Here is a 26,275-nt window from a genome sequence, read left to right as displayed (position 1 = left end):
TCTGCCATCAAGCGATCCCATTCCTGATCATAACTTGACATATCTGATGGTGCTGGCTGTGATGTTGGTCTGTGTTGATGAGAAAACTGTGATAGTGAAGGCAGTATGATGTCATCCTGCTCAACACCTCCATAGTTGTTGGTCTCAGCTGGTGGGAGCCATGTGTATGAACAAAGTAATCCATTGTCCCCTATGAGGATGGGCACATGCAAGGGAGCAGCATCAGGCTCTGGTTGTTCGAACTCAGAGAAAAGAACATCCTTGGCAACAACAATCTGGTCGAGATCCAGGAGCCACACCTTATGTCCTTTAATAGCCCATGGAGCATCAGAGAAACCCAAATAGGTTCCCCAGAGAGCACACAGGCAGAGGTGTTTGCTGACCACTGGATGATTGTTTAGCCATGTTGAACATGTGTTACCTCAAAGTACGATGTATGCAACACATCCAAATCTCTGTACTTGGCACAGTTCAGGGTGTTTGCTGTAGAATAATTCGAACAGCATTATATGGCTGCAGGTAGTCCCTGCCAACCAGTTGTAGATAAATGTTGCCTGTGAGATGGCATGGGGCCACCAACATTCATCCATGTTAGAATTGTAGAGCAAGCTGTGAGTGATCTTCTGGATCATCTGGATTGCTCATTCTGCAAAGGCATTATCAGTGTGCTGTTGAGTGGGTGAAGCAGTGATCTTCACACCTGTCAACAAACAGAGGTTTCAGAAGGCGGTGGACCAGAGTTCTCCTTGGTCTACATGGACTTCTTGAACACCTTGGTTAAGGATCACTTCATTAGGTTCCCAATGTATGTCAGCACACACCTCTGATAACCACCATGCTGCCTCTTGAGATGCTTGGCCTTTGCTTGTGAGACCTCATGTCCAAATCATGCTGGAGTAAGCATCATGGATGATGAGCACATATGTGAACTTGGCAGTGCCATGCAGTGGGCCCATCACTTCCATTGATACTAACTCAAGTGGCTTTTCGACACATCTGGGGAAGGCTACGTTCCGAGCAACAGCCTTACTACATACACAAACATCACAGAGTATACCATAGGAGGTGTTGGACTTGATGGGATGTCATGGGATAGGGTCACTGGCTGCATGTGTTGAATAGAATCATGGCTTGCATGACCTAATCTGTGGTGCCAGAGCTCTGCCTTGCTGCAGGGTTTGTGTGCATGATCCATGGCATTCATTATTGCAGCAAAAGCCATAGAGACTGCAGGCTCAGGCAATTCATCACTCCAAATCATCATTGCAGTGGCTGGATAGCCATCTCCACTTGTATGTACATGAATTGCATTACCATGCCTGTCCTGGACTGTGATGAGTTGGTCCTTGAAGATCACTCAACCATGGTTGTGCATGACTGACTTCATCCCAATGAGGTTTGTCACCAGACTGTCAGGGGTCTCGCGCCAGAAACCCAGGTCGGTCTGTCGAGATACTTGGTGACTATCAAACTGTGCGACAGCTATTGTCTCGGTATCTGTCTCGGCAAGCTAGTCGTTTGGTGACTATCAAGTTGCGCGATGGGTGGCATTCGTGTATATACTATTGTAGGTTTTGGCTGACCTCTGTGGACACTCCATTCAGGGGTAGCTCAGCATGATCAATATCAATGCGTAGGTTATGATGACACCAAGGTCTGGTGTGAGTGTTGATGATGATGAGGTTGATGGTGTTGGTGATAAGGTTGGTGAATGTCGATGATAACGAGGTTGATGGTGTTGGTGAATGTCGATGATAACGAGGTTGATGGTGTTGGTGATGAGGTTGGTGAATGTCGATGATAATGAGGTTGATGGTGTTGGTGATGAGGTTGGTGGCGTCAACACGAGTGTCCAGTGTGTTGACTGATGCTTGCTTAAGGTGATCCCTGGACCGCAGTGGACTACTGCCTTCGGTTCTATCTTGATCTGGACTGCTAACCTGCTATGGGCACCTTTGGATGTCAGGTAGTGGTGATACAACACACACACTATGATGAGGAGCAACCTTGATAGATTGCTGCTATGCTGACTGAAACTAATATATACTTATGCTGAAGTGATAACTAGTTATGGTGAGTAGAGTGGATGAGGATCCACTTGACCTTTGATGATGAGAAAACATGGTTATATACCTCTTCACAGCATCGCCAGCGATGCTGCTCCTGCTCTCTCTCCAGAGAGTACCTTCTTCATTGAGTACTGTTCAGGGGCCTCTCCTGCTTGGCACCCCTGTGCCTCTTGAGCTGTGTCAACTCCTTTGACACTGCTCCTCCTCCTTGCTATCCTGCTGCTTGTTTGGCACCCCTGTGCCTCCTGAGTGGTGTCGACTCCTTCGACACTGCTCCTCCTCCTCATGACCTGGTGTCGACTCCTTCGACTCTTGTCTCTCGAGCCCCTGAGTGGTAACCATCTGAGCTTGGTCCTCTTCATGGCTGTGCCTGCTCCTTGAGCTTGGTCCTCCTCATGGCTGTGCCTGGCCCTCCTCGCATATGGCTCAGTCCTCCTTTGCATGTGAGTCCATAGGAGTCCATGGTCTCCATGGAGACTGCACTACAACCATGCTCTCTACTGGTATTGACTAGATCTTTGATACCTGTGCTCCTTCCATATGAACCAGTGACCCTTCTGCTTCTTGAGCATCCAGGCCCATGACACAGACCAGGGATGAGTAGACAGTTCAAGTAAGTCATCCGCTCCCATTGATGTGTCTTTGGACTGAAGCTGAGCAGACTGACCATCCTGCCCATCTTGGTAGCAGAGAGCTTTCCTCCATTGGCAGTGGTGATGCTGATTGAGTTGTCCATATCATGCCACCCTTTTCCATGGTGTGAGGAGTTTACCATGACACAAGATGCTCCTGAGTCAAACACAAATGGCACAAACTGTGGGGGGAGTTCTATTGGTGCCAGCCTGAGTTCCATGAAGAAGGCTAAGACTGGCAATGCATCCTATTCCTCTTGCATGTCTGTAAGTGGCAATACAATACATGTGTTTGCCTGACCCTTTGGGGCAACCTTGATCTTACTCTCCTTCCATTGGGCATGTGCTATGTCATTTGGGCAGCAGTTGGCAGCATGCCCGATGTCACCACATGCCCAGCAATTGATGAGTGTGGTGGCTTGTAGTGCAATTAGTTCCGATTCCTCAGTCATGTTGCACATGCTTACTGGGGCACTGTTGGCAGCAAGCTCATAACATTGGCAAAGAACATGAGCAATGCTTTCAGTTGTTTCCTCTCTCCCATGGAGTTGCTCATGTAGAATGAAGACCGAATTAAAGAGGGCATTCTTATTGGATGGTAAAGCCCATTTAAGCATCCTATACCAGTGGTCTGGTGTCCAGGGTTTATGCAGGTATGCATGTAGCTCTGACATGAGTGCTTCCCATTTGACGAGGAAGTCATATGCATTGCTGCCGACTTGATCCCAGTGAATTGCATAAGCTGTGGCAAGGAGCTTGTATTCTCTAGTGGCCAAATGTCTCTTACATTTGTCCACTGCCCAGTCAAAGAGATTGACAGCAATCGGCACCAGCTGATCACCATGCTCTGCGAAGTATTCAGTATGTAGTTTATTCAAGAAACTATGCTTGACGATCAAGCTAAGCATTGAGTCAGTGTCCTCAAACATTATTGCCTTTTGATTGAGAACATTTTGTGCAAATGGGACAACAGACAGCATTGCAAAGATCCTGCATTGCCATGCATGTATTGAGACCATCCTTGGGTTGAGGAGATCTTGGTCATCCCACCTCATCTTGTCATTCAAGCCGGAGAGCACCTTCAGGTGGTGGTTTGTGAGTGGGTTGAGTTTGGGTGTGGGCCCTGGAGTGGCATCATGTCTGACTAACCACCTATTGGGTCCATCCGAGTCAAAAATGGGAGGATCACCTCCAACAGATGTGGGTGTGTCCATCTTCATTGGATAGTTGGTCTGCTCAGGAGCAAGTTCCAGCTGTCCTTCAATCTTGAGGTCAAGTATGTGGGATGCATCCCATTCTTTGTTTCTCACAAAGAGGTTCACTCTAGTTCACATTTGTTTACCAAGCTCAATTTGATTGGTGAATGGGCCAAGACTGTGTGTTCCTTTGTAGAGTGCACTAATGCACTCAACCAGGATAGTCAGGGGTGAGATTGTTTGCTCTTCATCATCATTGATAATGAATTTCAACAACTGGCCATCCTTTGGAGCATTGGGCATACCATAGACCTCATCTTCCATGACCTGATTGAAATGGTCTTGGACCATTCTAGGTAGTTGTGGCAGGAGGTTCTGCACAGTGGTGACAAAGGAGTTATAGATAGAATAGTTTACTTTAGACATACTGGTAGTGTATCAGCTGATTGGGCTCATAACCTGATAAAAGTAAAGAAGTTTTATGGTCCCAATACTGGTGATCAGGGATGGTCTAAGTACAATGTCACTACTTTGTTATAGCAGAAACATATACTCAATTGACCTACTTAGTATGTGGTGAGAACCTAGTGCTCTCTGTGAGATATATATACATACAAGTGGCACATGCTGACAGTGGGGGTACTCCTATCTAATGACCTACCATGACAATGAGCAGGGCCATGTTGCACCTGTTCTCTGGAGAGGTTGGCTCCACTCGATCTCCAATCAGATTTGTCATTTTTCCTGATCAGTCTTGCCTGATCTCCAATCAGATTGACTCATGTCATCGTGTTGGATTGCTAATCTTCGACAAAACATGGAACACAGCCAGGCAAAAAAAAAAAAAAAAAAAAAAAAAAAAAAAAGATTTTGCTCGAAAGCTCTGATCCTTGCTAACACACAAGAGCAAGGCTGTGCGGAGTTGTTCGATCTGCTGCCGACTCACAAGACTCCTTCTTCGAGGCGTTGGTTGAGCAGAAGGTCCCTAAGCAAGATCTGAGAAGAAAGAGAGAGAGAGCGTTTCGAGATGCAATTAGACCCTTCTTTTGCTGCACCTGCATAATTTCGATTTTGAATTTGAGCTGTTTCGCTGTTGAAAGCGCAAAATCCTTTGGAGAGAATCGGTGATCAGAAACCCCGATTGACCATATCGACACGACATCGGGTGAATGCTTTCGACCCTGTCGTTCGGCTTCTACCTTCATAGCGGATCTTCTTCGGAATCACGCAGCAAACGGTCGCCACACACTGTTGCACAATCATTGTGTCGTTCGGGATGTTCCATCATTGGCCGTGCACGGCTGTAGAGAGACAAAGCAGGATTCGTGTGATGTAACAAAGTGGCTTACAGGCCCGAACAAAGATGGTCTTGCAGCTGTCATAGGACCTTGGAGTGGGATGCCCCCTCGAGCTCTATGGCTTCATCCGTTCACCTTGAAGCTACTCTCTCTTCTTGCCCTTATTTCGTGTACCAGCTTGGCCGTGAGAAAGCCCTTTGACATTCGCTTGGAGCCTCGTCAATAGCACTCCCATGATCGCCGCCGCCACACCACAAACAGCATAGAACCCGAAGCGCTGAGGCCTGTTCATGATGTCCAGCAGAGGGTAGGGGAAATGCCCGTTCATCTTTGCACACTTTTCAGCCCATTGTCTGTTGACGTGAAAAGGATGCAGCATGGTCAATCCACGCGACCTTTGGCTCGCAAGCCCAACCCAGGCAACAGCTATGTCCACAATTGTATACTTACGAGTACGCGAATGTCGCAACTGCGGCCATGACTGGGATTGGAATCGACTTTGGCAACCTTCGACTGAACACGAAAAAGTCGATCAAGAGAAATACGCCCGGGAAAGCGTGCAAGCTTGCATCGATAGAGAATGGCACCGCAATCTTGTCTTCGCGGAGCACTTGACCAGGGTTGGCAGGATCCATGATCTTCCTCGGCTGCATCAACAGGTCCTTGTTGATCGCCACAATCGACCAGTACATGACCGTGATCAGAGTTTCAGCAGGCAGCGACACCGCCATCAGTACATCCTTGAGCCAGCAAAGCGCTGGATTGTTCAAACGGGTGGAAGCAGGCGGTTCTTGTCAGCAAAGGTTGAGATGCCAGTACCATTTGTTTCCAGTGTGACTCTCGTTGACCGACTCACCTTCTGGTCCGCCAACCAAGTCAAGAATTAGCGCCAGACCCATGGTGGTTGCGGTACCTACTAAGCCGCACATTGTCAGAAATTGCATGAAGCCTTTACAACAGCATTCAGAGCAGTGTCAAGATCGCTGGTGAGTCAGAACAGAACTTGGCGGTGAAATGATCGCTTTTGCCTTTGATGTCCGGACATACCTCCATACTCGTTCCCCATGCTGACGCCGAGCAAGTCAGGCAAGACGTCGAGAGACTTGAAGCCATAGATGCAAGATGAGATTGCTATCAAATGCCAGATCAACGCTGCTGGTTGCTTGTTCCTCGTCGCCATATTGCCGTGAAAGGTGTTGGTGGCTGAAAGGAGAGAGAACGATGGCGCTGGTTATCCCTCTGAACACACACAATTAGCCGTCAAGCGTCTGCTGCAATTGATGGTCAGTGCACTGGTCTCAGCCATATGATCAGCGTCTCTGTTCGAATATTGCTGTGCTACAGCCCTGAACTAGCGACGAGCTTGTTTGTTGCGGAAAGAAGATCCCGTCCCGCAAGCTACGTCATGCCTCAGCGCCCCAAGTGGAGAGAAGCCATGAAAGCCGCGGGAAACGGCAACACTTCACTTGGCGGCGGAACCGGAAATTCATTCTTAGGCAACAAATCCGCCCAAAATCCCGGCCTCTTGTGCTGTTCACAGGGTTAAACGAGCTTCCTCGCGCGACTCCCAACGGTCCTTCTTTGGCTAGACTGCTACGTTACGCGGGACTCTGCTTTGCACAATAGCATTCTTTATGTGATCATGTTGAGGCCGGTTAGAAGTCGAATCCGTCGAGAGGAAGGCAGCAAGTCTAGGAGACGGGCAGATAGCCTTGTCGCTTGCAGAGTCCGTAAGAGTAAGACTGGCTTGAAGGAGAGGTGCAACATGGCCAGATGTTCAGAAGCCGCAACCAGGAACGGCGCCTCGTGTTGTATTTAAGCGGTAATGGACACATCGAAGTTTGAAGCTCATCTTGTATTCAAATATGCTGTCAGAACACCAAGCGATTATTATCTGTGGCTTCTGGCTTGAGACATGAAACAATTGCTAAAACCAACTCGCAGGCGATCGAATTGAACTTGGCGGCTAGATGAATACAAAATGAAAAAGGGGTTAGAAGACGCAGAACGTCTGAATCCTTTTTCTAGACCTCTTTTTGCTACAGAATCAGCACTTCACGAATGCGATGGTGTTGGCTTTGATCATCGCACTTTGCCGAGACACTTCAGCACAGACCAACCTGTTTGCACTGTTCACCGCGTCCATTGCAAATCACGGCCGACAGACCTCATCTGAGCAAGGAATTGCTATCGTCCCCATGGAGAGCGAAGCGGGCCAGCGTGCTCTCTATCGGTCTCATACCCGCTCGGAACTTGTTTCCTCTCACGCCTTTCTCGCCGACAGCAAAGCTCCGCCGGTTTCGCATTGCAATGACGGACTCACGCTGTTCAAATCTTAAAGTGTTGCAGTCGTGCGGTATCACCTGTGCGACGTGACCAAGACGATGACTTGAATTAGCTACTGTATCGCTGTAATCGCTGCAAATCACAGACATGACCTCGTATCTGTCAAAAACAAATTGGCTTGTTGCATATTCCGAAAAGCTTGCTCATTACAGGATGCAGATAGGTCATGAGCGACTAGATTAGAACACCATGCAGAGTCGACCCTGCAGCTTCTTCGATTTGTAGTGCTCGGCCAACTCGTTGGCTTCCTCGACGCTGTAGGTCTTCTCGATGAACGTAGAGCAGCCGTTCTCAGCATGCAAGTTGATCATTTCTTGACACTGCTCTGGCGTGCAAATCAGACGGCCGCGGATGGTGTGCTCCTTGAAGTTCAAACCGAAAGAGTCGACCTCGAAAGGGCCGTCCGCAGGCAGACCAACATCGACGAGCTGGCCACCCTTTCGTAGGAACTGCTGGCTGAACCTGATCAAGCCACGGTTCTCCGTGTTGATCACAACTCGGTCGACGCCGGGATTGGTCTCGTAGAAGCTGCTCGATAGCTCTTCGATGCACTTGTTCTTTGCATCTTCCGTATCAATGACAAAAGTCTTGTCGGGTCTGAGGTTTTCGGGAGCCTTGTTGGCAAGCTCGATGCCCTCCTTTCGGTTGTCGATGGCAACAACCTTGCAGCCCATCGCCTTGGCGTATTGCACACCGAGATGGCCAAGACCGCCGATACCGACCATAGCGAGCCACTGGCCCTTCTCGGGTTGTACAGCCAACAAGGCACCGTAGACAGTGGCTCCTGCGCAGACGAGCGGGGCGGCTTGGTCGAAGGGGATGCTGTCGGGGATCTTGGAGACGACTCGAGCATCGGCCTTCATGTACTGAGAGAAGCCGCCGTTGAGTGTAAGGCCGAGCATTCCGGGAAGCTTGTCGCAAAGCTGCTGGCCCTGCTTACACGAGTCGCACTTGCCGCAGAAGCCGTAGGTGTTGATTGAGCCGACACGGTCGCCAACTTTGATGCCCGACTTCTCAGCGTCCGAGCCAGTCTTGACTACAGTACCGACGGGCTCATGCGAGCCAACGAGACCTGGCTTTGCACCCTGAGACTCGTAGACACCATCCATGACCTGCAAGTCCGTGTGGCAGTAACCGGCGGCGGCGATCTTGATGAGAACGTCGTTGGGTCCGAGATCAGTCGGGACATCGATGTCCTTGACTTCGTAGCCTTTCTTAAAGTCCTTGATGGTGGCAGCACGCATCTTATTGGGAATAGATTCGCTCGACATTCTGAAATAATGCTAGTGGCGCGGAGAAGGTGTGTGGGAAAGGGGTATGCTGTTGATGTTTGGATGTTGAGAGAACACTTTCAAAAGATCCCTGAACTTGTATGCCCTCTTATATCCAACATGGTCGCTTACGGAGCGACTCGTCCAGTTTGAGGGACTTGTCACTCGCTGCAGCAGGATTGTTGAAGGATCGTTGAAGAGGCGAAAGACCACCAGAGTGACAGTCGACTGAAACTTCACAGAAGACAACAAAGATGACAAGAAGGGTCTTTCGAATACGACACACGACATCAGGCTGATTCAGGACTTGTGACGTTGGAAAGCCGTTAGGATCTGCATGGCTTGTTCTCTCTTCCTTTGAACAGAACAATAGCTGCGTGTAGCTGCCTTTACACACAATCTGTCTTTGAAGACTCAGCTTCGTGTACAACTCGGACTGTACACTGCATCTTAACTGTAACACGGTGAGCAGGATAGCAACTGTCTTTCTTACCTTTGCAATTAGGGAGCGGTGCGAGCAAGGAAAGTGCGTTGGCTGACTGAAGTTGAGAACAACTGCGAGCACTGCGGAACAAGGTGCAGCAGCGGTGATTCAGCAAGACGTCACTGCAAATAGTGACTGAAGATTGCCGTTCCATGACGCCAATGTCGAATCGACAGCAAAGCTTGTCGCACGACATGTTTGATATTTTCTGTTTCTTTATAAATTGCGTGATAAAATGAAGGTGCCGAAAATGCCTGCCGATCAACCCTAACATCGGGAGGAAAAGGAAACAGATCGGCACAGTTCATGGACAGATGGTATCCTCAAACCTAGATGTTCCACAACTATTACGAGCAAGCAAGCAAGCAAGCAAGCAAGCAAGCAAGCAAGCAAGCATACTCTGCAGTCTTGATTCTCTCATGTACTTCAGTGCTTCGCTGTTTGACAAGGCTGAACTCCGCAATGTCACCGCAACCGTTTTCGTCATCAGCCGTCACCAGAAGCGAAAGACACAGCATGTGGAAAGTACAACATGGAAAAGTGAAATCTTTTGCACTCTTGGGATATCTTTGAGCTAATAGTACAGGTTGTTGCATCAGTGAAATGGCATGATTTCGTTACGGAATGTGAGACTGTAAAAATGAAGCAAGTTTAGCGTTCAGCGCTTAAGCACTGGTCTCCGCCTTGGATGCTTCCTTCTGGGCCTTCCACAGAGAGATCTTCTCCTTTCGCACCTTGAGCGACTTCTTGACATTGAAGCCACCGTCGAGGGTGGTGCGGACTTCCTCCAGCGAGAGCAGCGAAGTCTCGGGGTAAAGGAAATAGATGAGAACAAGGAAAACAAAGGTGAGAGCAGCGTAGAAACCGAAAGCGCCGGAAGGAGTAATGGCGTTCATGAGACTGAGGAAGGTGGACGAGATAACAATGTTACCGGACCAGTTGGCGGCGGTGGAGATGGAAGTGCCGATCATGCGAGTCTCGGTGGAGAAGAACTCGCCCTGCTGCCAAGGAACGTTGCCAAGACCAGTAGCGTAGGAGGCCACGTAGAGGACCATGAATACAAGCATTGCCGAGGTGAGCGAGGAAGGGTACGGATATCCGTCGGTGAAGCGCTGATTGGTGGGTTCCAGCATCTTGTAGAAGATTCCGGCAGTGCAGACGAGGAAGATGATGACGCATGGCATAGTGACGAGGAGGAGACGTCTACGTCCTACCCGATCTATGTATTTCAGCGGGATAAAGGTGAAGAGAAAATTGGTGCCCGAGACGATTAGGCCAGTTGCAGTGGCGTTGCGGAGTCCAGCTTTCTGGAAGAGCGAAGCACTGAAGTACATGAGAGAATTGAAGCCACAGAGTTGCTGTGCCACCAATGTCATGCTGGTGAGGAAGACGGCCCTTCGTGTGGGGATATCAGTCCAGACCTTGGCGATGCGGCGCGACAAGGGCGTGTTTTCGATCTGGATATGTTTTTTCAATACCCCGATTTTGGCGTCAATCTGGGCCGATGTGGCGTGAGGGTAGATGCGGGCGAGAGCACGGGTGGCTTCATCGTCTCTTTGCTGCTTGATGAGGTATCGAGGCGACTCGGACATGAAGAAGTGGATACCGAAGATCTGAATGATTGGTGGGATGGCACCGAGGGCGATGATCCAGCGCCAACCGGAGGAAACATTCTCGAAAGCAGCACCGATTGCATATGCAATGACCTGACCACCAGTGACGGCAATCGAGTTAAGACATGTGAGCCTTCCACGAGCCCGAGCGGGTGCTAACTCCTGTATGTAGACTGTCACTACCTGTGAAGCCGCTCCTACTCCAAAGCCGAGCACAAAGCGTCCAGGGATGAGAGTCCATTTGGCATGAGCAGCGGCCTGAACAAGAGCGCCGACGATGAACATGATGTCGCAGATGACGAGGGTCCATTTTCGGCCGATCTTGTCGGCAACGATACCAGCGCCGAGAGCCGAGATAATGGCGCCGACAGTAAGAGCTGAGGTGATAAATTCCTTGTCCGAATCGACGAGGGCTTTGTTGTCGAGATCGGTGCCTACCTGGACGAGGACAGAGCTGATGGCACCAGTGTCGTAACCGAAGAGGAGACCACCGATGGTAGCGAAGAAGGTGAGACCCCAGAGGTAGACACTGTTGTTCTCGCCCTGGCCGGCAGCCTCGATGGCAGCCTCATCGAGGACCTGGTCGAGCTCGGCAGCATCGATGACACCTTCGGTGGAGACGAGGGAGCGAGTTACGTTGAGCTGGCCAGTCTCGGCGAGACGCTTGGCATCGGCTGAATACTTTTCATCGGATTCGATGGAGCGAGGCTTCTCCTCAGCAGGAGAGAGTGCTGAGTCGCGGTCACTCATGTTGTAGTCGAACAGCTGATCAGGAGGATGGCTGAGTTTTGTTGTAGTGCTGGTGGTTGAGAGACGTAGTGTCAACCTAAGTATTTATGCAGTGAGAGGAAGCTTGACGTGGAAGGGGAAGAAGGGGAAGAAGGGGAAGAAGGGGAAGAAGGGGTATCGAGATAAATAGAAGCAACGGAAAGATCGAGATGGTGGAGATGGTGGGAGAAAGGGAAGAGAAGAGAAGATTCCATGCGAGGTGGAGGAAAAACCTAGCGAAGGAGGTTGTAAAATGCACGCGCATTATATGGTCGGGTTAGGGTTGGATTTGGGAGGAAAGGCCTCGAAACTGGTCGTGTGCAGCGAAGAATAGAGAGATTTCGGTCACTTAGCTACGACCAACGTCCAACGACCAACTACGAACTCGTTTGAGCTGGAATAGAGCGTTGCAGGCTCACAAGGCCCAACAGAGAGGGAGGAATATGGGCATGGAGCATTCTCGGCGAAATGTGCTGTTGCGATTTGAACGCCAGCGGAACTTTTTCCCAACTTTGGCCTTCTTGGCTCTTGGAGATGGATCGCAAGTGATTCGTTTACTCGAATGGTCTGATTGACTGCTATCGCTGTATCCAGCTTGCCTGTCCATGATGTTTCCCCACAGAGTCGAGCCGCAGTGACACGGCATCGCAAATATCTTTCGGCATTTGGCATGCTGGGCTAAAGACATGGCTTAACGAACTTTGCAGCTGCCGAGCTGATCACGGTCCGGGGAGGGGTCAAGGTCGGGGCATTTCTTGTCGAGCTCTGTCCGAGATCGGAGTGGTGACGGCAATTCTGATTGGCATGGTACAGCTGTACATGTCGGCCGTACGGTCACACGGAACGGACAAGGACCCGGTCACTTGAGAACGGTTTGGGCAGCGACCCCACAATCTGGGATCGATTCATCTGTCGCTTCAGGCTTCCTGTCAGTCCACGAGTTGCGGGGTGCGCTGCTTCATCTCCCCCACAGTCGATGTTGCCATGAACGGGCACATTGTCGAAGCGGTGCGGGGAACGTGGGGGGTTGAAGCTTGGAAATGGCCGTAATGGCGAAAGGAGGCCTGATTTCGGAGCTTGTTCGCCATCTCGATTTCGCCGACCGGGAAGGAGGCGGTCACCAATGTCGCCAAGAATTTGAAAAGGGAAAGTTTGTTAGAGTGCTGATGATCACAGATCGGGAAGAGTGAAAACCCGATCAGCATGATGGGCTTCGACGAAAAGTTGGTTGTGCGAGTGACACTTTGGCATCACGTGATCAGACATGAAGGCGTCCGCGTCTGGGCTAGGTTGGTTGGTGTTAGGTTTCTACATTTTCGGTTTTGTTTCGTGCGATTGAGTCGAGAGGGGTTAAGAATGGCCGGCAAATAATGAGATTGTCGAGGCACTTTGACTGAACTGCCGACCTCTGACTGAACTGCCGGACCTGCTTTTTGTAACTCGCTCCCCACCTTTTCTGCGTCGGTGTCTCACTTGACCGCACCTTCCGGACAATCGCATCTGCTACTTTCAATCCATCATCATCATCATCATCATCCGCGCACCCGACCTGCATCAACCAGCTGCCCTTTCCTCTCTTATCTCCCACTTGCTTCTTGCATCTCATCATCAGCTTCGAAGGCCGTTCAGCTTGCATCTAAGACCTCGTATACCCTCACGCTCAATACCGGCGCCTGAACAAGAACCATATCTCGCTGGTCCCTGCCCTGTCGATGATAAAGTCCATCCTGATCAACTAAGGACGACAGCTTCGGACCTCTTCTTCGTAGCTTCTTTCCGTTTCTAGCTCGCTGAGCTAGCCACCACGCCAATCTGTCGTCGCCTCGCTCCATACCCTCGTCCTCTCGTTCGCCGCGGCTCGACGCAAGTCAACGCGCTCAGCGCAGCCTATCTCCTTCTGCACTCAGCACATCACCCACCACTAGAAGGTCTTCGTACGGCAGTCAGCTACTTTCGGTCCCGGGCTCGGCGTCCGGCGAGGCCGATGGTCTCTCATCGCCAACCGGCTTCTCTCCCGACACCTCACGTCATCGTCGAGGCTCTCGCTCTTCCATTCTCGCCTCAGCCTCCGATGCGACAGGTGCCAGCGCCACATCGGACAGAGAGTCGATCCGCTCTGTTGGCAGCAGCTCGCACGTTGGTTCTTCCATTCCAAGACAGCGCTCACATCGAGCATCTCGAAATGAGGAAAGGGAGCGAAATGCTTCGCCAGTCTCCTTCTACTCTGTTTCCGAGGCTCCTCTGACCTCGCCTCGGAGGTCACATCAGGGCAGCATGCAGATCAATTCCACTCGTGCTTCTTTCAACGAAGCTGGTTCAACATCCGCCCTTGGCTCACCACAAGGCGCCTCTAAGCACAACGGTCTGTCCGCTGCTCATTCTTCCAAAGCGGCAGCTCCAACATCTCCCAACACCATGCCAGCCACATCCCACCGCGGAACTACTGATAGGCGCAACGTCACCAATCCTACATCTGCGCACCGTTCAGCGTCTGCTCAACATCGCAGATCTGGTCAAGAGCCCCAAGTGCCTACCTTGATGCCGTCTCTGTCATCCTATTCGTCGCAGTCCATCCTGGCATCCCAGAATCAGCCTCCCCTGCAGAATGATCGAGCGCCTTCAGCTTCTCGCTACGAGCCAGTACCCTCCTCGGCTGCGTCTGTTGTCTCGCAGCCTAGATCCATCTCCAGCTCCAGATCTGTTGCCAGCTTTGGGCATCTCGATCCAGAAACAGCCGCACGGCCACGATCGAAAAGCAGCGCCAGTTCTTCCAAACCAAGCAAGAGCCCAGCGCCCACACAGTCTGCTTCTTCATCTGGAGATATTGCCAGTGCTGCCAACATGCCTCCACCCACAGGCCAACCCACAAAGGCCCAGCCAAACGCGTCGGCGCCCACAAAGCTCAGCTTAAGGTCCCGCATCTTTGGTCTCAAGAACGATAAAGCTGCATCCAATTCTCCTTCCTCCGCCGATTCGGGCAATGAGACCCCGTCGCCAAAGTCTGCTCACTTTCCTCCTTCTCTTCGCTCCGAGCGTTCCCACAGCGATCATCACAGCGATACCCACTCTGTTGAGCAAGGCTTGCCATCTCCAGGTTTTGCAGCCTCCCATTCTGGGCACGATTGTGACGACGCCAGCGAGACAGGTGATGCCGCCGCCACCGATCCGCGTTCCGATGCCACACGCAAATCTAGCGGAGCCTCCAGCTTTCTCCGGAAAACCATCCGCTTCAAGGACAAGTCGGCCTTTCTCAAGACTCGCCCTTCTGTCTCCTCGATGACATCCGAATCTGCAGCTTCCACATCAGCTTCCGTGCCTCCGTCTCCTGCTGATCCGCCGAGCGGCTCCGACGTGGAGGTTTCCACCAGGAAAGTGCCCGTCTACAAGCAGGTCAGCGGCCGCAGGGGGCCACAGTACCATGATGCAAGCGGCGATCAGACGCTTCTCGTCCCTCGTGCTTCAACGGATCGTCTGCGCAACAGCGCGCCCAACGCCCTTCTACCTCCAGTCACTGAACGCGACCTCAAAGGCCAAGCCAATCTCTTACAGTCAAACTCTAGTCTTGGTCTGAAGCAGGAGCCTGCAAGGGGGAGCAGCTCGTCATCCTCTCAATCAAAAACGAATGGATCTCTTGCTGGTGCGGAAACTGCTAGTGTGCCGCGTCCGCCCTCATCTCGGTCAGGCGGTCATGGCGCCAGAACTCACATCCCGAGAAGCAGCAGTCTTCACGATTCTGTTGGACGTGGAAGCAAACTCGGCATTGTACCTCCCTCCAAAACATCGGTCGACCGATCTGTCTCGTCACCGATGCTCTCCCCCGAGGTGCCAGACTCACCCCGCAGACGACCTCGTTCCAGTTCCGCAAACTCTTTTGTACCTCAGATCCAGCCCAGGACCACCAGTTCGACTTTGCAAGGCTCGGTGCGAAGGCCTGTCACCGTACAGGGCAGTCCCTCGTTCAGCCCATCTCCGTATGCAAGTGGATCCCCCGCAAACCGTGTGGCACATCGGCTAAGCAGAGCCAAGACGGCTGACAGCGGTCATGCCTATTCCGGCTCTTTATCTAGCCTCAGAGATATTCTAATGGTAGCACATACCATCTCGGAGGAGGGCGCCGTCTACAACACGCCAGAAAACAAAAACACGCCACGTTTCGAGGCAAACAGAATTCCGTCTGCTGCTACATCATCAAAATTTGGAGCTTCGCCTGGCGAATCCAAGCGGCCCGGCCTTCCACCGAAGAACCCCCTTCGCAAGCAGAGGCCATCTGGAGTCAGTGTCAACAACACACCTTTGGTGTCAGGCGATTCACCATCCTCGGCCCACACGACAGGTGTAGTTCACGGCCCTGCCATGAGCAAGCCGGATGAACGACTTTTGAGCCCAGTGGCTCGAAATAGAGACTTGATCGGACCACTGTCACCCTCAAGCTCAACGCCGTCCCTTGCTGAGTACAGGAGCCCCACTTCGGAGCCGGGCACACTCCCGTCCACAGAGAGGCACACAGAGAGGCACACTGCGGATGACGACTTCCGCTCGCGTGAAATCGCCAGGCAACATGGTGCACAGCTTGGACAGATCCCATCTCGCTCGCCCGGAGTGTCTCACAGCACTCACAGTGGGTCATCATCGCCTGCGCATTCGACCTTTGCCTCTGCGCAGCAACTCTCCAGAGCACCCTCGAGCGAGTCGACGGCTGGCTGGGCTTTGAGAAGGCATGAACGTGCTGCAAGCGATGCCACCAGTTCCATGGCCGACCTTCGATCTGTCGTTGAGGCTGCAGCTTCCACGCCCTCGCTCCATTCAGAGACATCGTCTGGAACGCGCAAGAAGAAGGATGGAACAGGCAGCAAGATGTTTGCCTTTGCGCGCGACTTCTCCAATCGTGAAGGAAGCGAAACAAACGCAACGATGTCGAGCTCAGCCACCTTCCGTCTCGGTCGCAGCAGTAAATCAAAGAAAGGTGACGCAACCGTCCGCCCCGTCATTCGCAGACTGTATGACGGACCTTTGGAAGGCGAAGCTGCCGCGCTTGCTTTAAGACAGGCTGTCGATGCTCATCAATCGCCACTGCAATTCACAAACGGAGTCAGTCCCCGATCTTCTGTTGCTGACCTCAGTGCCGCAGCAGCCATGAGCCCCCGCACTCCCGGCGGTTACAGCTCGGCTACGGTGGGAGGTCGACAGCCCAGCTCCGCGAGCCTCGTTCGTTCAGCATCGTCTACAGGAAGCACAGCAAGAGATATGATGACACCTGCTTCTACCCACCTATTGACGCCTCAGATAGCAAGGAATGGCAGCGGCGTCTTCCTCGCTCGAAGTCCTAACTTTGTCAAGCCGAGCTGGTCCATCCCACAGGAGAATCTGTCACAAGAGCAGAAGCGACTCGTAAAGCGATGGTATACTCTGCGCGAGCTTCTCGAGACTGAAAGAGCGTATGCGTCTGACCTTGCAGTCGCTCGAGACATCTACCTCGCAAGAGCCAAGCTGAGAGCTGGAATCACGGCACCGCTCTCCCCTTTGAGCGTGCGATCGGCAAGCATCTTCTCGCAGCTTGCCTCCCCCGAGCCGTCGACTCACAGCAGGTCCTCGCAACCGTATTTGCAACAGCGAGGAACTACGAGCACCCTCAGCTCTGGGCCGAGCTTGCCCTCAGGCAAAGGCGCTCTACCTCAGCGCACGCTATTTCGCAATGCATCCGGAGATGCCACAGCTATTTCTGCGCTAGCTAATCCCAACCAGGTCAACCAGACTGCATCTTCGGCCTCGCTCACGTCCAGCAACCCGAGCAACCGCTCTTCAATGTACACTGTGTCGTCGCAGAGCTCGCAGACCTCGGATGCCAGTCACTTTGCACTTTCCGGACATCCGACCTCCTCAGGAGGCTTTTCTACGTCGTTCTCGATCGACGGCAAGCGTCTGTCTCCCGCGACAGGAGTTAAACTCACTCCAGGCCCATCAATGGTCCAGCCAAGTCCAGCAATCTCGCCGTATTCTTCGACGCCTGCGACACCGTCCATCTCGAGCCCATCGGAGGTGATGTCGCCTGGTCTCATCGGTTCGAACGAAGGAACCACCACCAGCACGCCAGATGCTCCTTTCAGTGCCAGCGATGTCCGCATCGTGTTTGCTCAGCTCGAGTCTTGTGCCGCCTTTGCAGACGAGATGGTCGCCATCCTCGAAAGTGCTGTCGGCAAGATGTGCAGCGGCACGGCTGAAGAAGCGTGCCAGCTGCTTGCTCAGGGTGAAGTTCGTGAAGAGTCAGAGACGGATCGAGTCGGACAGGCCTTCCTCAAACTCATGCCAAGGATTGAACAAGTCTACTCAGCATATTGCTCGCGACACGAGGTTTCCATGTCGAAGTTGCAGGAGCTTTTGAGCACTCAGCCCAAAGTCGCAGCGTTTCTTGCCGAATGCACACAGGCTGCGCGGGCGTACACGAATGCATGGGACCTGTCTTCATTACTCATCAAGCCAGTGCAGCGCGTGCTCAAGTACCCACTTTTGCTATCGCAGATCCTGGCGTCTACCAGCAGCAAGCATCCGGACATGGGAAGCCTCTCCGCGGCGTCGGTCGAGATTCAGAAAGTAGCCGACAACATCAACGAGGTCAAGAAGCGCAAAGATCTTGTGGAGCAAATCGTGAGCGGCAAGACCGCGAAACGAACAACCGGCCAACGCATGCAGCACGGAGCGACCAAGAAGCTTCTACGTCGTCAAGAGAAGGTCAAAAAGCTTGTTCTCGGACCGACAGAAGATATCCTGGCCGACGAAGGGCAGTACAAAGCAATGGTGACACAGTTCCGTCAGCTGGAGAAGGCGACAACTACATTCTCCAGACGATGCACTGCATGGTCCTTAAGCGTCAAGGAAGCTCACGTGGCGCAACTGAAGCTGTTGGACCAGTGGTGCCGCGCATACGCTGTTGACGAGATGGCTGCTGGTACAGAGGCCGAGACTCGCCTCCGTGCGTTCATGCATCTGATTGAACGAACCTTCCTGAGCGACTACTGGTCGCAGCTGGACTCAGAGATCCGTACCAGTCTCACGCCTGCGGTGCAAAGAATTGCTGCACTCTTCATCCTCCCTCAGTCCGTCATCGCAAAGCGCAATGACAGAGAACCGGACTACACACGCTACAGAGCCGAGATCACACGCGGCGGTGTCAAGGCAGCCGACAAGAAGCTCACCGAGAGTGCCAATGCTTTCATTGCCCTCCACACTCAGCTGATGAACGAACTTCCTCAGTTCAACTACGGCATCCAAACGCTCCTCGACCTCTGCATTGAGTCGCTCTCTCGCACGCAAGCTTCTTACCACCTTCGCGTGCATCGTTCGCTCATCAGCTTCTGGCAGAACTTTGGACCTGAAGGCAACTCCGACATCGCTCACAACGAAGAGACGGATGAAAAGTCAATGCGCCACTTGAATCCGGTCAAGATCTTCTGGCCTTTGCATAGCAATGTAGCTGGCTATGCTGAGTCGTTAGGGATCGTTACGGGCATCGTTGTGGACGATCGTTCGCGTTCGGCTTCGATGAGCACAGATAGCGATTTTCTGGCCGTTGGCAACTTGAGTCCTGTCAGCAACAACCACTTTTCGCCATTGCAGTCGACCAGGGCGTTGCCGGATTCGGAATTCGCATCCAAGGTGCCGGACGCTTCGAGCATGAGCCAGCAGATAGAGTCGGTTACAGCTGCTGGCTCGGAAGAGCTGCTGGACCCCGTCAGTGCACGAACGAGTCCTTTCACGACACCGCCTCTAGGGTCACGTCGACCGTCGTTCCCTCCGCAATCGCACCAACAGCACCTGCTTGGATCCCCAGCACCGATCGACTCCTCGCTGCCATCGGGAAGCGGACCTCCACCGCTGCGATCCCAGAAATCAAGTGGTCTGATTGTACTCCTGCGTTCAGTGGGAAGCAGTTCAGCAATAAGCAGTGTCGCCGGATCGCGCAAGAACTCACAATCGACCGACCATACTGCCATGGAGAGCTTTGTTGATGGTTTAGAAGATTCCAACCCGCCTACGCCCGTTAGCAAGGACACGCCGTTGATGAACAGGAGAAACAGCAACAGTGAAGATGCGCCAGCTCCAACACTACCTGCCCTCAGCTTCAACTCCGGATTCTTCGGTCAGTCCGATGCGGTGTTCACTTTTGCTTCCGCGTCTGTTCAGTCGCAGGTTAAGACCGGGCAGGAGACAAAGAGCGTTCACCCACCAACTTCCATCGCGGAAAGCGTTGTAGCAGGAGAAGATAGAACAGTCGACGCACTCAAGCGAACAAGCAAGCCCACCACCAACTTTACCCCTCCCCTTTCGCAGGCAGCGTTCGGGACAATGGCAGCAGTAGCCGATAGTCCCACCACTACTGAAGGTCGGGGAATGAAGAACGGGTTCCCTTTTGTCCAGTACAGCGTAGGCGATCTGTTCCGCGTCACGGACGCACATGAAGGAGGTCTGCTGCTCTTTGGCCATTCTGAACACGGTATCACTGGTTGGGTTGAGAGGGAGAACTTTGTGCCCCTTTCCTAGACACTCAGCACTCACGCACGGAATGGACATTCGCATTCGCATACTCAGTTTCACGCCTGTCGTTTGTGATTTCTCTATTGATTCCCAGCTGAAACTACGGATTTTCGAGAGCGGTCTTGACCAGTTCGAAAGTGGTGAATGTAGCAGCGGCAGCAGGGATTGCTCTGAGCAATGTTGGGCTTAAACCTACTGTGAATGCCCGCAATCCTTCTTTGCTTGCAATGCTTTTTGCTTCTTCTGAAACGTACTTCAATCCTAGCACTCCACCGAAACCGCGAGCCAGAGGCTTGTCACTGAGCTGGATCCTACTTTTGATCACGTCCAACGGATAGCAGGCCAACCAGTTGCAAATGCCGCCTATGCTTCCTGATGCCATCAGCGCCCAAATCGGCAGTGTTGTTCCACCCTGCGTGCTCGAAGAGGGTAGCTTACTGCGTAACACCGACTTGGAGACCTCAAAGCCAGTGTAGAAGCCAGCATAGGCAGGAACTTCCCTCATCACTGTGACCCAGAATCCCCTCATAACTCCAGTTTTTACTCCAAACTGCGAGTAGACCTCGCTTGCAACCTGAGAGAGCTTCTTCGCATTCCCGGCATGCACTGGAGAAGAAGGAGAGGTGATTTGAGCCTGCATTCTGATCTTGAACATTTCCACGGGACTACTGAGTATTGAATTTATTCCTCCTGCGATCGCACCTGCTGCTGCTACCTGACCAGTGCTCAATCGTTGTGTTTCTGGCGAGATGAATCGTTTTGCGGCTTGAAAAGCGGTGAAGAGAAGGGCGTTCTGTGCGGCAATTCCGGCGAGTGGAGATGCCATCCCTTTGTACAGAGCTAAGATTCCTTCTTGTTTGACAGTTGTCGTTAGGACTTGCATCGGACCGGAGAATGCGCCGGGAGGAGCGATCTGTGAGCGCACTTTGACTGTATCGAGTGGTTGGCCGATGATGACTTGCGCTGCTCCGGCTAGTGATCCCGCAACCAGGTCAGTGATGGGTAGTGTAAATGGTGGCCATGGTTCGACGTCTGAGTTTGGTGATGAAGGCATCTCTGCAGGGGCCCAGGATGTGTGTCGGAGATGGTGTTCAAGGATTGAGAAGAAAACCATCATCAAGGTTGAGCTTTAGGCAGTCGGCTGCAGCGGCATCTGTGCAAGCACCTCATTTCGCCTACGCACGAATAATGGCCTTGCTCGCAACCATGAAACACAAGTCGTGTGGTTCGTAAGTGCTCAAGCAATCTTCCGATTCTTCTTAGCCTCGACACCCAGTCCAGCTTTCTTTCAGAAGTGCTCGATCGTGACGGTTCTCACACCCAGGCATGCATTCGTAGTACCACCTCTGTCTCTTATTGGCAATGCAAGTCCGATTGAAATGTTGAATGATACAAAAAGAGTGGAAAGGAGCTAGAATACATGTAATAGGGTCTAATGTTGAAGACGGGCAGAAAGCTGTAAAGTGTTGTCATTCCGTGGGTATGAAGCATCGCTCGTCGATGTGAGAGAAGCTGGGAGAAGAGTCAGAATGTAGTGTCCCTGGTGTTCGAGTGGCTTGTGCGGCTCAAGCCCGATCAGTGTGCCCAGAAATCAGACTCGTCGTCGTTCGGGTCGACCAGATCAGCAGCGTGGACTTCAGCTGGGTGGTTGCGGGCATCCGAGATATCAACCGATGCCATCGTGCCGTGAGTATGCTGTCTCTGTTGACTTGCAAGCGACTGAGAGTTGGTCGAGCCCTCATTACGGGTCGACGACGGTGACTGCGCGTAGAGCGGCCGTTGCTGGGTACCAGTGCCGCTACTGGGATGAATGGTATCGTACTGAGGGGGAAGCTCCATGAGTCGGCCCGTGCCAAAGTTGATCAGTTCATCGCCATTGTCATTGTCATCGAGCAAGAGGCCAGCGTCGGCATGTTGAACGAGGCGCGGTTGCGAGCCATTGTTGCCATGCGTGTTGTTGTCCGAGATCTCAGCCCAGCCGTTTCCTCGCGGAGTGGCCGCTTGACTTCGCGCAGGACTGAAGGGAAAGGAGCGATCAAGGCCACTGGTGGGCGAAGTGTTGCTGGCCAGAAGATCCTGGTAAGCAGCTTGAGAAGCTGCATCTGGGCGATACGTTGGACCCGGTCCGACACGATTGGACTTGGTGGAAGCGCCGTCTGAGCTGACCGCACGAGAAGGGGCAGGTGGGGCACCATTGCGATGATGAGGCGGGTCGTCGGAATAGAATCCAAAGTTGCGAGGATTTGAATCGGTCGGCGACAAGCCATCTCGAGATTCATTAGAGAAAGTGCCCATGGTCATAGAGCGAGCGTGATTGTTACTGCCGCCACGGAGACCATAAGAGTAGCGATGAGCTTCTGAGGGAGAAACGCCAGGAAGGCCTCCAGAGGCCGTGCTCATCAACGCATAGTTGTCAGGGTCCCCACCTTGACCACCACAAGGCTCAAATGCGCTCGAGGTCCAGCTGCGAAGCGAAGCACGTGTAGAAGGGGCGTGGGTGAGAGGTCGGCAAGTGAGGGAAGTGGGGTCGTAGTTGCTAACGCCAGAAACACTGTTTCGGTCCGGCCCTCGGCGTGAGCTGGCAGAGGTGGAGTCGTGTCGAGTCACGCTACGGCCAAAGACACCGGGGGCAATGGGCATGTTGGGATCAGCACTGAAAGGCGTGGATGGATCGTTGTTGGGCAGATCCCAAGCCTTGATGTTATGCTTTCGTTTCTGATGTCTTCGAAAACAGAGCCAGCCAAGAGCCACGCCGGCTAATCCAACGGTCACCAAAATGACAACCATCAGGATGAGGTATTTGCCAGAGGATAGTGGGCCGCCATTCTTGCCATGAACGTAACGACCAGCTTTGATGGTCTCTATGACGGTGACGGTAGCAACGATGCCGCCATTGGTAGTCAAGGAGGCGATAGTGGATGTTGCGTCAGGGAAGATTGTCGCAGGCGATGCAGTTGTGGTAGGAAGGAAGAGACGGTGCTCGTAGTTGGCTTCGGCGATACAGGCATTGCTAAAGTATTCATTGAGTGCGACAATGTTGAGTCGTGAGCTTCCGGCGTTGCCGCCAAGGGCACGGCTGTCGCCCAAGGTCATGATGAAGCGTGTGCCTCCCTCCATGGCGACTTTCCAGGACATATTGCTGTACACATTCGCCGGGGCAGGGACGTAGATGGGCGGAGCCTGTTCGGGCAAGAAGATGGCAGTGACGGGAGGAGCCCAGCTTCCGTTCCAAAAGATGTTGTAATCCTGGCACATGGATGCGGCACGTTCGGTATAGAAGAACCAGGTGGCGTCATACTGGAAAGGAGGACAAGTGGCGCCACTGTTAGGGTTGCTGACTTGAAGAAAGCTGGACGAATTGGACATGAGACCGGTGGAGTCGGTGACGGACACGATCAAGGATGGGTTGGTGGTGTCACCAGTGAAGGCCGGGACGGGATACTGGTATAGCCAGAGATCCTTGGTAGCATGGTCATAGTTGGCGGGCAGATTGACGGTGACGGGCCAGTAATCTTCGATGCTGATCATGACGGTGTAAGGCGGTGTGCCGCGGCTTGGGTCGAAGGTGATGTTCATGTATTCACACATGACGGGTTGGGAGATCTCTACATTGACGTTGTGATTGGGGGTTCCACTAGCAGAGTTTGAACCGGCTACAGCAAGCTGTTTGTGACTGTCCACGCCTGCGGCGGGAGGCGGAGCGGTGGTGGGCAGAGCGGTGGTGGGCAGAGCAGTGTAGGTTGTCTGTGAAGGAGCGGAGGAGTTGCTATTCTGCGGAAGAAATGTCAGAGCAGGGATCGATGAGGATGCGACAGTGCTGATGAGGGTGAGCAGCATGAGAGCGATGAAGGGGAAGAGCAAAAGGGGGCTTCTTGGCCTTTGCTTGGGTGCAATGACCGAGCAGAGTTGAACACCACCGGCGAGGGTAATGTTGTGTGATGAAGACAGGGCACCTTGCTCGTCATTGAGGGAAGACTGGATTGCAATCGGGGACAAGGAAGGTTGCTGTGCAATGCCAGATCTCGTCATAGCAACTTGTGCGCGACTCGGCGTCCGAGTAGATGAGACAGGGGAATATGACGACCGGCTCGAGCTGGCTGCGTTGAGACCGCAGCCGCACTGGCAGTGCTGGTCGCGCATTGCGGGTGTGAAAGTGGACTGAAACGAGAGCAGCACTTGATGTTGGCCCTCGAAAGCAGGATGTAGGACTGCGCGTATGTCAGTGGATCAGCATTCGCGTTGGACTGGCTGATCTGTGATTAGAGTGAATCGAGAATGAGTCCTGGGCGCGTGATGAAGGAGAGGTGTCGACGATGGAGGAGAGTAGTGTTCGATGGGCGGTCGGGACGAGAATGCCGGTAGCCACAAGGTCGATCGTAGCGCTTAGAAGACAAACGTTTGGTTGTGCTGATGCGACGATGGCTTGGTTGCACTGGTCGGAGGGTTGGAGATGATGGGGCAAGTAGTGCTTGGTAGCTGGTTGGAGTCGGGTAGAAACGAATGGTGGTGGCTACCAGCAAGGTTTCGATGCAGTTTGCTGAAGAGAGCGCGCGGTATATCGAAAAGAGACAGGGAGAGAGGAGTTGGGAAGGAGAGGGGGAAAGAGAGGCAGCCAAGATCGATGGCAGAAAAGGAGCAGAAGAGCAGGAGGGCAGGAGGGCAGGAGGGGAGGGGGAAGCAACTTACTTTCTGCTTCTCGTATAGCAAGACGACATTTGGGTGGAAAGTTCGATAGGAGAGACAGCAAAAGGGTTTTCTGTTACAGCGACAAGAGCAGAACCAAGCTTGCAGATCAACGAAACTTGATGCAACAATGCCAAAGTGGATTCTGGTCGACGGTCTGCTGCCTGCTGATTTGGATGGTGGGTAGCTTTGAGTCTCTTCTGTCGTCGCTATTGTTGCCATGTCGATCTCACAAAGCAAGGCTTCTGGAGGTCAAGCAAACAAGGCTCGGTGCGATTGCAAGTCGGGAGAGCTAGGAGTCAACGTTTTTCTCTCTCTGTCAGATCTTGATTACGAGGCGCCTGTAGACCTCGCTTTCACTGCACAGGCCTTGCTGCCTCGATGCTGATCACGCCGACATATCTGCATCAGCAGACTCGAGGCTGAAGCTTTGCTTGCCACCCCACGGGCACAAGCGACACTGCCTTGCTCAACCCACGTTGGAGTACAATGGCAAAGCGAGTTAAGCGACATTGCATTACTAGCGCCACTTGCTTGTCTTCTCCTGTTAGGCTAGTCAGACCTGGTGCCAACCCGAAGGTCCCCAGCGGAAGCCTACTATACGCTGCCGTCCAACTTGGACAGCATCGAGCAGATGTGAGTTTACTTGTTCGACTCGGCCTTTCCAGCGGTAGGTTGAGTCTGATATTATTGGACCGCATTCTCACCGTCTCTGCGTGCTTGTTTGTGGTGAGTCGTGCTGGTGTCTTGGCCCTCTTTTCATTCAGGCAAGGGTAGGATGCCAATGCAGCAATCTGTCTCATCTCAGCTCGCCAAGCAAAGGTTGCATGTCAAGACAAGCTCAAGAATCAATGTCTATCAACAGCTAACACATGGAGCGTGGAAGCGATCTTGATCATCCCGCCTCCTGGACCAATCCTTTTGATCAGTCTCAATCCTTGCTGCAATACTTTATCTGACACAGACATGGCATCCAGACGTGTAAAGGTGGCAAGTTGCTGCGATTGTGTGTGAGTAAGAGACATTGAGAGAGCAGTGAGAGGCAAGAAGGATGGTGAAAGAGAGCGATTGATGCGAAAGAGTACAAATAAAAAGGGTTTCCATTAAAACAAGTGTAGAAAGTTAAAGAGTGCAAGAGATTTGTATTGATGGTGCACCGATGTGATGGCTGTCGACGACGAACAAACGAGCGCAGTGCGACTTGAGCCGCTGCTATGCCGGGCGGAGAGGATGATGCAAGGAGGAAATTGATAGATCGCCATGTGTCGGAGCGACAGAGTCGCAGGCAGGTCCGTTGTCACTGGTGCTCTTCTGCTTGCCCGGCGTGCTCAAGGAGAAAGCCTGGAGGCGCTCTGCTGTCTGTGCTGGATGAACTTTGCAATCTTG

At 52.6% G+C, this 26,275-nt stretch overlaps 6 protein-coding genes across 6 annotated transcripts; 1 reads left to right on the top strand and 5 right to left on the bottom strand.

Moving 5' to 3' along the window:
* Positions 1-5,337: 5,337 nt before the first annotated feature.
* Positions 5,338-6,375, bottom strand: UHO2_04598 (uncharacterized protein; the record flags this gene model as incomplete). The annotated part of the gene is made up of 4 exons (XM_041558590.1): positions 5,338-5,548; positions 5,646-5,952; positions 6,052-6,144; positions 6,243-6,375. The coding sequence occupies 4 exons, from the start codon at positions 6,373-6,375 to the stop codon at positions 5,338-5,340; spliced, it is 744 nt and encodes a 247-aa protein (XP_041414524.1).
* A 1,345-nt stretch (positions 6,376-7,720) lies between these two features.
* On the bottom strand, positions 7,721-8,812 carry UHO2_04597 (uncharacterized protein; the record flags this gene model as incomplete). Its single annotated transcript, XM_041558589.1, has 1 exon — positions 7,721-8,812. One exon carries the CDS (start codon positions 8,810-8,812, stop codon positions 7,721-7,723), a length of 1,092 nt encoding a protein of 363 aa, XP_041414523.1.
* A 1,149-nt stretch (positions 8,813-9,961) lies between these two features.
* UHO2_04596 (putative ITR2 - myo-inositol transporter) lies at positions 9,962-11,659 on the bottom strand (the record flags this gene model as incomplete). Its single annotated transcript, XM_041558588.1, has 1 exon — positions 9,962-11,659. The coding sequence occupies one exon, from the start codon at positions 11,657-11,659 to the stop codon at positions 9,962-9,964; it is 1,698 nt and encodes a 565-aa protein (XP_041414522.1).
* A 1,221-nt stretch (positions 11,660-12,880) lies between these two features.
* On the top strand, positions 12,881-20,212 carry UHO2_04595 (uncharacterized protein; the record flags this gene model as incomplete). Its single annotated transcript, XM_041558587.1, has 2 exons — positions 12,881-12,900; positions 13,477-20,212. The coding sequence occupies 2 exons, from the start codon at positions 12,881-12,883 to the stop codon at positions 20,210-20,212; spliced, it is 6,756 nt and encodes a 2,251-aa protein (XP_041414521.1).
* Positions 20,213-20,306: 94 nt separating this feature from the next.
* UHO2_04594 (uncharacterized protein) lies at positions 20,307-21,260 on the bottom strand (the record flags this gene model as incomplete). Its single annotated transcript, XM_041558586.1, has 1 exon — positions 20,307-21,260. The coding sequence occupies one exon, from the start codon at positions 21,258-21,260 to the stop codon at positions 20,307-20,309; it is 954 nt and encodes a 317-aa protein (XP_041414520.1).
* A 521-nt stretch (positions 21,261-21,781) lies between these two features.
* UHO2_04593 (uncharacterized protein) lies at positions 21,782-24,346 on the bottom strand (the record flags this gene model as incomplete). Its single annotated transcript, XM_041558585.1, has 1 exon — positions 21,782-24,346. The coding sequence occupies one exon, from the start codon at positions 24,344-24,346 to the stop codon at positions 21,782-21,784; it is 2,565 nt and encodes an 854-aa protein (XP_041414519.1).
* Positions 24,347-26,275: the final 1,929 nt, after the last annotated feature.

This window comes from Ustilago hordei (assembly GCF_900519145.1).
Source record: "Ustilago hordei strain Uho2 genome assembly, contig: UHO2_contig_09, whole genome shotgun sequence".
NCBI lineage: Eukaryota > Fungi > Basidiomycota > Ustilaginomycetes > Ustilaginales > Ustilaginaceae > Ustilago > Ustilago hordei.
This window is presented reverse-complemented; position numbering and strand designations above follow the sequence as displayed.